The 11273-nt window shown below is 50.3% G+C and overlaps 1 protein-coding gene across 1 annotated transcript; it reads left to right on the top strand.

Annotated features, from left to right (window-relative positions):
• Nucleotides 1-1276: 1276 nt before the first annotated feature.
• LOC123793942 (cancer/testis antigen family 45 member A8-like) lies at nt 1277-5483 on the top strand. The gene is made up of 5 exons (XM_087859718.1): nt 1277-1303; nt 2573-2753; nt 4394-4516; nt 4891-4984; nt 5360-5483. Exons 1-5 carry the CDS (start codon nt 1277-1279, stop codon nt 5481-5483), a joined length of 549 nt encoding a protein of 182 aa, XP_087715844.1.
• The last annotated feature ends 5790 nt before the right edge of the window (nt 5484-11273 follow it).

Here is an 11273-nt window from a genome sequence, read left to right as displayed (position 1 = left end):
GACAGCAGGCTGGAAGAAGAGCCGCAGGTGGAGAAGGGCATGCGGGCCGCACCACTCCTTGGGCCTGGGGGTGGCAGACAAGGCGGGGCTGAGAGGCGCCACCTTGGAGACCGTAGGCGCCTGCTTTCGAGGTTGCGGGGCACGAGCTGCCTGCGGACTGCGGTCCGAGGGCTGGGACAGAGCCTGACAGCCTCTCAGAGGGAGGACTCAGGAGCCAAGAGGAGGAGGCACTGGCCATGGGTGAGGACAGGCACTGCGCCCCGTGCCCTCTGACCCCTAATACAAAGGGAATGAAATTCAGCAGCACAGCCCCAGGCGGGGGGATCCCCAGCTGGAGAAAGTGCTGGATGATTCCTCCTAGGCCCGCTGAGCTCACTGACATAGCCGCCCTTCCCAGCCACAGGCCAGGGCTCGCCTCCACGTGTGGCTCCCATGGCTGTGGGATCCGGGCCGAAGGCTGCTGGACAAGGGGCCCGGAGCCCTAGGCAGTGTCAGGCGTCTGCTCTGCAGGGAGGGTCACTGGGGTGTGGACACTGGAAGGTGACGGGCATGATCCTGAATAAGCCCTCGTGCGGTCAGGACATGTGCAGAGACATTTGGGATTGCCTGCCAGCCGCCCTTTGCGGGTTTCCACACTCGGGCTCCTAAGGCGCTGAGACTGCCGGCCCTGAGGAAGCCGACGCGCCGGCTGAGCCCTGGCCCCGGCCCCTGCCATAGATGCCACAAATGGCGAGCCTGGGCAGGCCGGCCACAGCGCGGCTCCAGGCACAGTGGGACTGGACAAACGGCGACTTGGTTCATGCAGCCACAGCCCGGCTTGTGCGCTCTGAACAGTGCCCCAGACAAGTGCCAGAGAAGTCTGGACTAGTCTCGATGGTGGAGTATGGGAGGAGGTCAGGGAGGGGACGTGATTGCTGCTGCACATGCGCCTATGGGACTGATGTCAATTGAGGTCTCCGTAGAAACTTGGAAGGGTCTGGCAGGTGGGTGGGGTGATCTATTTCTCCCGCCAGCCAAAGACAAGCCTCGTATGTCAGTTTCCCTGCTTTTCACACCTGCCACCTACCAATCTGGAAGGGGGCCGTCTTTATCAGCCTCTCACTGCCCTCCATGTAGGGGGGCCAGGTTCTGATTTCACCCAGGGGAGTCTCCCGTGCTGCCAACTCCCAGGGTGTGGACGACTAACTGAGTCAGTAGAAGGAAAGCATTTAGAAGAGGATCTGGCTGGTCTGAAACGCTCCATGAAAATCATTTCCCCCTTTTGCAGTCCTCCTTAATGGGAACTGTCCATGGCTCCGAAAAGGTATTCGTATCCCCAGTCGATCCCAATATGGTGGGGCCAATGTGGGGGTTATCCTTGGAGGAGAAGACCTTTCAGCTAGTCCGTCATACAGACACGTCCCATTTGATGTACGAGCACCATGGACAAGCGGCCCTCACATGGCACCTAGACGCCCATATGTGGATCCCTGCATGGGAAGCAGGCGGATTAAGGTTTCCCCCCTCACCGTCTACAAGGGCCCTTCCCTGAAGACTCAGTCAATACCGATAATGTTCATTTCAATCCAATCAGGAAAGGAAATGGAGTTATATCCCCTGAGAGGGTTTTCACAGGATGGTTAATACTTCCTCAGAGAGGTAATCATGTGTTTTCTCAATTCTGGCTGATCGCTCCACAGGCTGTGAGCAGTCCGATTCATCCCGCAGCGTTTGCCCGTGGACTACACTTGTACGCTAGCTCCCTCCATTTCCCCATAGGCTGCACGGAAGTTAGGCCGGGTGTCCTGAGAACAGAGTGTTTGTGCGGCAGAGGAAACCCTGGCCCCTGATAAAACTCATGTTAGTAACGCAGATGCACCTTGTAGATACATATGCGGAATGCCGTTCTGGAATGCTTGCACTGTTTTCAAGTTTTTATTTAAATTGCAGTTAGTGAACACACAGTGTACTATCAGCTTCAGGTGCAGAATTCAGTGCACCCACACGGCCATACTTCCCCCGGAGCTCATCACGCAAGTGCCCTCCTTCACCCCGTCACACGCTGAACCTGTCCCCGTGCCCACCTCCCCTCCAGTAACCCTCACTTTGTTCTCCGCAGTTAGGAGTCCGTTTTCTGGTTTGCCCTTCTGTTCTCTCCCCATGTTCATCTGCTTGGTTCTTAAATTCCGCATATGAGCGAAATTCTTCGCTGCTTGCTTTCTCGGACTGACTGGTTGCACTTAGCATGACGCTCTCCAGCTGCACTCACGTCATCGCGCAGGGCAGGAGCTCATTGTTTCTGATGCGAGTAATAGTCCGTTGTATATGTACACCACGTCGTCTTTATCCATTCGTCAGTCCACAGACATTTGGGCTCTTCCCGTAGTTCGGCTCCTGTTGCTAATGCTGCTGTAAACATCGGGGTGCACGTATCCCTTCAAATCCGTATTTTGAATTCTTTGGGTAAATACCTAGTACTGCAAGTGCTGGTTCATGACGTCGTTCTAGTTTTCACTTTCTGAGAAACCTCCGTACTGTTTTGGAAGGGTTGCAGTTTGCTCATTAATGGGACATGTTTCTTGTTGCTCCTCAGGAAGTGATGAGTGAGAAAGCGGAGGAGTCCGCTGTTGGGCCCAAAAGCCAAGTGAAACGTCCTGGAAAAGCCATCACTCTGCCTCCGATTAAGAAAAGGCTGAGCATGCCGCTGCTGTCAGTGGAGGAGGAAGGAGAGGGACCATCCCACGCCGGGGGCTCAGCCGTTTCCATGGAAGATGGTGAGAGTGCCAGTCCTCCCCTCCCCTCCCTGACCTGAGCCAGGGTAGCCCAGCTTCTGGCTCCTCCACCCCACGGGAGCAGTTCCCATCAAGGTCACTGACTTCGGGTGATGCTGCCTTAATTTCTCAGTCACGCTGGACCAGGTGGTCACTCTGTCCTTCATGGAAACATTGCTGGCTTCCCAACCACTGGACTCTACTGGTTTCTTCATAGAAAGATATACCCTCATTGTACTTTCTGACCTTCCTTCTCTCCTCCTAACACCGTCATTGTTCCCCAGTCCCACCGTTACACTGTCCCTCATCGCACACCATCTCAGGACTCAGCAAGCCGCTCCCCTAGCTGCTGAGCTCGCATCCTGCTTTTCCACGTGACCCTGTGCAGCCCATGTGTTCCGTGAACCCAGAGTGACCGTGGCCACACAGAAATGAGATCATTACATGAATATCCTGGAACCCCTCATCGACTCCCCTGAGCACTCAGAACAGTGTGTGAGCTCCTGATTCTGGTCTCTGCTCCATGCACGACCTCACCCTTCCACCCTCTCCTGCCATCACATGTCCTTTCCATGTCCTTCTTGCTCTCTTGCCCTATGAACTGTGCTCCATGGCCCCCGCTTGTCCTCTCCTAGGGACCCTGCGCAGCCCCCCCGGCAGCTAGAACTTCTTCGCATGTACACAGGCTGCCTCTGCCTCCTGCTTCCGGCTCTTCCCAGGGGTCACCTCCTCAGAGGCCCCTGCCCGACCTTGCAGTCATGGAGGCTTCCCCTCCTGCTCTCGCTCATATCCCTGCTTCCTTCCTTCCTCACATGAATTCAAACCCTCTTATCACCTTTGTTCATTGCGCATTTACCCGCTGACGTCCACAGAGGTTATACATTCCAAAAGGAGAAGGTTTCTTCTGTCTGGTTCATGGCTGATCCCCACTGTTGGCTTGATGCTTGGCACAGAGGATGAGTGAATGAAGTAGACGTGTCGAACTGGGAGTGCCAATATTCATTTTTGAGACAAAACCCAGATGACAAAGATCCATTTGCTGACTGGGATTTCTAGTGACGGAGTGCCAATATCAGGCATCCCGACATCAAGTGACACATTCTGCTTGCCACCTCGTAGAGGGCATCCAGGTGACATGAAGTCACGAGTGCCAGGGCTCTGTGAATGTTTGCTACTTGGTTACACTGTCCACGTCTATCTCTGAGGGTATACATAGTGTCAGGAATAGAAGAGCTGCCTTGCTGTATTATCTTTCCTGAGGTCAGAATTTCAGGTCTGATACAATTATCTGGTATATTCACCTGCTTGAAATGAAAATTTTAGAAACTGTGGAGCACATGGATGTGTGTGGGGGGTCGCTGAAATGCACGTCATTGCAGCTCCACGGTCAGTTAGGTTTCCGGGTGCACCTGTCGTTCACAGTACCCACGGGGAGGGGAGGGAAGGTGGTCTATCCCCACCTGCTGGCTTCTGGTCAACATCTGTTCCTCCGGAGCTTCTGAATATGGCAGGAGACGGTATTCCACACGGTAAGTTGGATTGTTTGTCTCAGGACTTGACCAGCGTCAGCAAGGGTGGGCTGATTCACAAAGCTGGTGGTCATGCCCTGGTGGGAGGAATCATTCCCAGCTGTCTCTCTGCAGATGACCTCAAGGTCACAGCAACATCTGTGTCCAGAGATTTGCCTGATCTACTGCCGATTCCGGTGAAAATCAATATGGAAATCAAAGAGCAATTAAAGATGGAAATTCGACAGCTTGGAGGAAGTAAGTAGAATAAGCACTTCTGTCCATGAAACCACAGGAAGTCTTTCCCATTCTATGATTCAGACTAGATTCAACCAACCTCTTGAGGCTCATCCTTTGCCAGAATTGGATTTTCACAATTAGAATGGTTCCTCTTTATTTTGACTGAAATGTCCCCATACACCTTTTTGTCCTGTTCTCTTGTATTTCTTAAGTGGTTACTGTGTACCAGATTCCACTGGTGGCTGTGTCCGGATGTCTGAATGTAAGCATGGAAAGCACAGGTTCTCTGTAACGTTCTAGCCCTTGAATGATCGCTGAGACTCCAAGATTGACTTCTACCTCCTCTTTGTACTTTAGAGATGTTGAAGGTTTTTTTCTCTACATATCCCCAGAATATGAAAGAATCTCCAAACTGCTTGAAGGGGTGCAAGGACCTCCAGAAGTGCAGAAAAAATTTGTTGTGTACGCCATGAAGGAAGCGGCAAGGTGAGTGTGGGAGGAACTGTGCAGTATGTTTCCCGGCGGGGCCAGTGCGCTCCTGGGTGAGGGGTCCGGTCGGGCCTGCCTGGCGTTTCTCAAACCCTGGTCCTCACTCACAGTTCACGTTGTCTCCAGTTATTTAGATTGATAGTGTTTGAGTCTCTCCTTCTTCCAAGCTTGAAGAGCCTTCTGTTCACACCCGAGTTTGAGGTGGACCTTGACCCTGAACTGGCACTCTGAATTTGCTGGATTGTCCCTTGCCTTGCAGATGTGTTTTCTGTTCTCCTATAAACTGAGCCTCTCTTTCCATTTCTACAGAGCCTCCTGCATCATAGATCCTTTGGATATCCTTTGGTTAATGACTTGTTTCTCTATTTTCAGATTTAAGAGACAAGACTTAGTAAGTCGCCTTGGGAATTTAGTAGAAAAAATAGAATTTGAGCAGTTTCTCAATAAACATGAAGTCTCCCCAGTCTTTTATTCCCATTACCGTGGTGATCAATGAGAAAGCAGAACCAGTTGGCTGTCCTGGAATGCTACCGGATATTGTTGACGCCTCTGAGCACGAGTTAGCTAAGAAATTGTCTTCTGGAGGCTAAGAAAATGCATTACACCTTTCATGTTATAACTTCCTGTCAGTCAAAGCTGGGCTTTTGCCCTAAGCATTTTGTTTGAATGGATAATTTGGCGTTTTTGTGGGTGTTTGTTTTCCACTGTGTTTGGGGACATTATTAAGTCATCAAATAAATCCTATTATAGTTTTCGTTTCTTTGCTGTGTTGTGTGTCTCGCCGGTAGTTATGAGTGGGTACTGTCTACCCATTTCTCATTCTCTTTGTCTGGGGCAGCCCCTCAGCTGGTTCTGGTGCTTGTCCCGAGGGGATGAGTTTCACCTTAATTTCCGGAGGGTCTGGACCATTAGGTGTTCTGCCTGCATTGCGTTGTTGAAATTTCCCAGTAACTAATCACAGAGACCTGGGAGTAGCAAGAAGAGTTCTGGACGTTTCACACAGACTCCTTCTCAGGCCGTGTGTACTGGCAGTGCAGCTTTCTCTGATAGTTACGTCCCGTGTCTCCATACCACAGAGGAACCTCATGTTGGAGGTTCCATGGAGAGGGATGAGCATCCAACGTGGTCATTTGGGCAGTCTCAGTTTGCTCTTCAGGGGAGTCAGTGGAGTCACGTGTTGAAAACATTCCTCCATTTGCTGAGCCTAACCTTGTGGGGAAGGGAAAGAAAAGTTTGCTCCTGATACATCAACAGCAATAATGAGAGGAGGTCCTCATGCCGTTACCCTGTAATTGCTGCAGACAGGAGTTGTGGCTCAGACAGACAGAGGTCCACCCATCCCACCCTAAGAGCATTCCATTTCCTAGTTTATATTGTCCCCACCCCAGAAGGCACTGGCGCCTTTGGTACAACTGTAACTGAGGCACAGATCATTCCACAGCTCAACTGAACCATCACTTCAGGATGGTGGCAAACATAATACCAGTGAGATCCACGAGCATGTTACCTGGGAAGCAAGTTCCGTGTTTGTAAGTGATGCAGTGTGGAATTCCATGATGGTGGTCAGGCATTTTCTAAGTCCACACTTGGTGTTCTAAAAAGTACCATGGGTGAGAAGGAAAATCCCTACCCAGAATAAAAGTGTATTCATGAACAAAGAGCTGCCCTCTCCCCAGTTATTTTTGCAGCAGACCAAAATATCCAGTCTGCCAAGTGGTAGTTAGCTGACTGACCACTGGGGGGTATGGTGCCGTCTCAGGTGCTCAGGTGGTCTGGGGGCTGGCACTCAGCAGGATCTGCAGCACCGTCAGTCTCGGGGAGGGGAAGTTCCTGTTTATGGTCCATGCACGATCTGCATCCCTCCTTCCATGACCATGGGGCACCATTTTTGCATGGAGGGTGGAAGGGTGCACCTAGGGAGGTATGGGGGTGGTCCAGGGAGCTCAGAGTGGCCTCAGCAGAGAGACAGCAAGGCAATCTTACAGTCCTACAACCTTAAGAAACTAGACCTGCCAATAACCTGAAAGGGCTTGGAAGTAGTTTCTCTCTCTGAGTCTCCAGTTAATGACCCAGCATGGTGGACACCTTGAACTCAATTCCATGTGACCCATTCATGAAGAGAACCCAATCAAGCCTGCCTGGCCTTCTCAGCTACAGAATTGTTTGAGAAAATATTTGTCTTGCTCTTAGCTGCTAAATGCGTGTTGATCGGTATGCAGGAATAGATGTCTAAAATAGGTTGAGCCCGCAAACTGGAAATCAAGCATGATGTTGCTTCTTTTCCGGTCAGCTGGTCACTGGGAACTTCGTATGAAGCCAGAGATGTAGATCAGAGAACTTTCTATTGTTCTGGGCCCCACTCCAAGCTAGCAGGCTTTCAGGTCACTTGTTGATGGGTGCTACACGACAATGAGTTCTATGTTACAATCAGCACCTGAGGTAACAAGTGGCTTATTGCTGGCCTTTCACGCTGAAGCCAAACTCCGGTGATATTTACCGATAGGGGAAAAAGCATTTTCCCCACCAGTACTGTATACCAGGTGCCTTGGCGGATGTTTTGATTGCTAAAACAACAAAAGCACATGGAAGCAAGCAGCTGTAATTGGAATCGCCATGTGGTGAGGATTATTGTACTTGCCTGTCATTCTCCAAGATCTGTCTGTTTCTGTATAGGACATATAGGGAAGTTGCAAGGGATGTCCTAGAATGACCACCTGCACCTTTCAAATCTCGATGCTGCCACAATCAGTCCCTTCCCTCCAGGATGAAATGTTGTGTTTGGTTTACTATCTGTATAGGTAGGTCATTCTAGTGGTTCCTACTTGGCCTTTCCGACCATAATAGTGCCTTCATCTGATAGGTCAGAGAGCCAACATGGGAGTTCTATCATTTCTGAATATTCTAATTATATACTCTGAAATGGAGGAAATTAATAACCAGACAGTGGATTCAGGGACCAATCACTGAGATGGGCATGAAGTAAAACCACATTGATTCCATGACTTCCAGTAGCCATTTCTGTAACCCATGACGTTTTAGTTCCCAAATATCCATGTCAGTTCAGAGCCAGTGTCAAATCATCTCTTAGAATTTGGATTGCTGACTTTCTTCCATGCCTTGTCACCCCAGTAGTTGGCCACAGGTCCGTTGCGGGAAGGTTGCCGTAGTGATTAACAGCATAAATATTTGGCAGGGTGGCATGGTCCTTCCTCGAGGGCAAGCCCACCGTGATTTCTGACCAACAGAGAAGAGAAATGCCACCACGGAGCTCCTCACAGATGTCTGGGCTCCCCTTCGAAAGCAAGTTACCACACACTTGGTGAAAGTATCCCCTGGACCTCCTGAAATGAGTGAACACCATCTTAGATGACGAATTAGCTCTAATGTTCCAATCTCCTGAAGCCTTTGGATTCCTTGCAGTGTAGCACACCAGGAAAGGTCTTACAGTCCTCCTTAATTCCTTTGGGACTTTTCCAACAAACCAAGGGCAGCAGACTAAATGTTTATATGGGTCCCCCCAACAAATTCATGTTGAAATCCCAATGCCTGATTCGATAGTATTAGAATGTGGGACATTTGGGAAATGATGAGGTCAGCAGGGTGGAGCCCCTCATAAATGACAATAGTGCCCTCATGAGAGAGAACCCAGAGCGTTCCGCTGCCCCTTCCAACACATGAGGACACAGCAAGAAAGATGGCCGTCTGTGACCCTGGAAACGGGCTCTCGCCAGACACCAAACCTGCTGAGGATTGGCTCCGGGACTTCCCAGACTCCAGATCCGTGATAAATTATGTTTGTTGCACAGGCCACCAGTCTAGTTTTCTTAGAGCAGTCTGAACAAAGTAAGACAGCAGCCACGCAAATGGTGAGAGGCTTCTTCCCTAAACCTGAGGCAAAAAACATTTCATTCAGAGTCTGAGCTTAATAAGCCTACGTCAGTTAACGTGGTCTGATGCAACTGTGTTTTCGTTCCACTTCCATACCGCACCGTAAAGAATTATTTTCATGCAAATCCCCCAGTATTTTGTCTACAGGGATTTTTAAAATGATGGCGATCTTTCGGTGAATTCTGTATCTCTGCAAGTGTCACACTTTGCTTTATACTCTCTGGCCCTTGGGAATATGAGACTTGCTAAGGGATTTGGAAGGAAAGGGGGACAGTGGGTGTAGCTTCGGGGGCAGATCAGCGGGGCCCCACTGCTACTTCAGGCAACACCATCACTCACTCCGCAGGCAAAGAGGAAAGAACCTCCCCAGACAGGAGGAAGGTTTGCTTCTCCTGGCAAATCACGTCACAGAATTTAGGGGTTCAAGTTACCCAGCTTCATTAGAGTCTGCATCTGGGTCCCACTCCAGGTTTCAGGATCCCTGCCATGACTCGTCAGTGCCCTAACCTGAACGCAAGAGACCTTGAGAATCTGAGCATTCACATCGAGCGGTAATCCAGCCAGTCACAGGGCTAGACTTTGGATAGGGTTTTGCCCACATCTTGACCCTGAAGCTATGAGAGATAACTGGAGCCAGTTCATGGAAGCTCGAAGATCCGTATGTGGACCTGGAGGTGGGACTTTCAGGCCCTGAGCATATTCTTTTCTTCCCTACCATCCCCAGCACTTTTAGAAGCAGTCGTTTATCTCCGTTGTACCCCTTGTTTTGACAAGTATGTTCAGGCAGCCTCTACTTGCCCACTGTACCTTTGCCTTTTATAGGGACTTCGTTGGAGGCACAGAAACGTGATCATTAGGACACTCATTTGCTGCTTGCTGGGCCCCGGGACAGTGGTCTTGGCCCCCATGTGACTGGGCGGCCCCCATGTGACTGGGCAGCCCCCGGGGTGCCCCGTTCAGGCCCCATTGTCCCACCCCTGGTCATGGCCTCCTGCCTCTGGGCCAGTGCAGGTGGCAGCCCCGCGCCAGGCTCGGCCATCCCCTCCTGCAGCGGCAAAAATCCAATCTTGTGGGCCCTTATGCACTGGGGCCCACCCAGCAGGTGGCATTTGTGGTTGGGCCAGGCTGGTCATCGCGACCCCCAGCCCTGTCCAGGACCCAGCTGTCAGCCCTCTGCGAAGTGCTTTCCCTCTGCTAACAAAGGAAAGACCCTGCTGCTTCCCCTCTGCACCCACCTCTGAAAGCAAAAGGGCGGTGAGGTAGTCCAAGGGGATTTTCTGCGCTCAAACCTTCGGACCTCGGTCTTTGTATCCCACCTCTTTCCCTTCCCCCTTTGACGTTTGCCAAATGAGTTCTTTGCTGGCCCGGGTTCCAAGCTGGAGGAGGTTTCCTGTTCTTGGACGGGGCCGGAGACACCCATTGTGTCTTCTTTACTATCTCCACCTGGGAAGCCGGGCCTTCTGACCAGTCTTGCTACTGCATTTGGGGAAGAGGACACTGGATGTTTGGACTGGAACCCTTTTCCCAGCCCTTGCCCGACTTGGTGGAAGGGTTTGTAACCGGTGGAAGGTGTCCACATTGTCTCGGCTAATTGCACACTGTTCTTTTAAGGTGGATACAGGCATTTCTGGGATCCTCCTCAAGGCTTGTAGGAAGCTTAGGTTCCACTTTTTCTGGGCATCTCTTCTTCATTGATCACGACCTGCTGTTGTGTGAGGCTAGCCTTGGGGTCCTGGGCAAGTGGCACAAAGGGAGCCATTTTGTGGGGCTAAGAAGATGGCTGTGAAATAGTGCCTCACAGGGGTTGGAGAACTTGGGGACAAAAACCTGGCCTCAGCAGTGAGTCTTAGGGGGGAGGTTGGACATGACATCCCTTTTCAACTCATTCCTTTCCCTTACACAATGTAGAAAAGAGTGGGAAAGATTAAGAAAAAAAACTAAATTGGTGGGTCCTGGCAGGTTGGGGACCTTGAGTAAGACAGACCTATGAAAATACTGGTCACTCTCTTCTCTGTTGTCATCCACGCAATGAGATCATTCTTTTCAGAGGACACAGGAACATGCTGAACCTTGTTTTTTCTTTTTGTGCCATGCGGTCAACTTCCTGCTGGTCAGACTGTAGTGATTGGAATGTCAAAAATCAAAAACTAATGATGTACTGTATGGTGACTAACATATTATAATAAAAAAATAGTGCAATTACTGGATCGTAGGGTAGTTCTATTTTTAACTTTTTGAAGAACTTCCATACTGATTTCCAGAGACTAATGGCTTTAAATCTAATCAGATTAAAGAAGGAAATTCCAGAACCTAGGACAATCCCAAAGAAGTCATCTTTATATTTATTTTCTAGAAACTGTCAGTGTATATATCTCATGGATTTGTTATATGGAAATGG

Source organism: Ursus americanus, chromosome X (genome assembly GCF_024610735.1).
Source record: "Ursus americanus isolate L20-20 chromosome X, mUrsAme1.1.p, whole genome shotgun sequence".
Taxonomy (NCBI): Eukaryota; Metazoa; Chordata; class Mammalia; order Carnivora; family Ursidae; genus Ursus; species Ursus americanus.
This window is presented reverse-complemented; position numbering and strand designations above follow the sequence as displayed.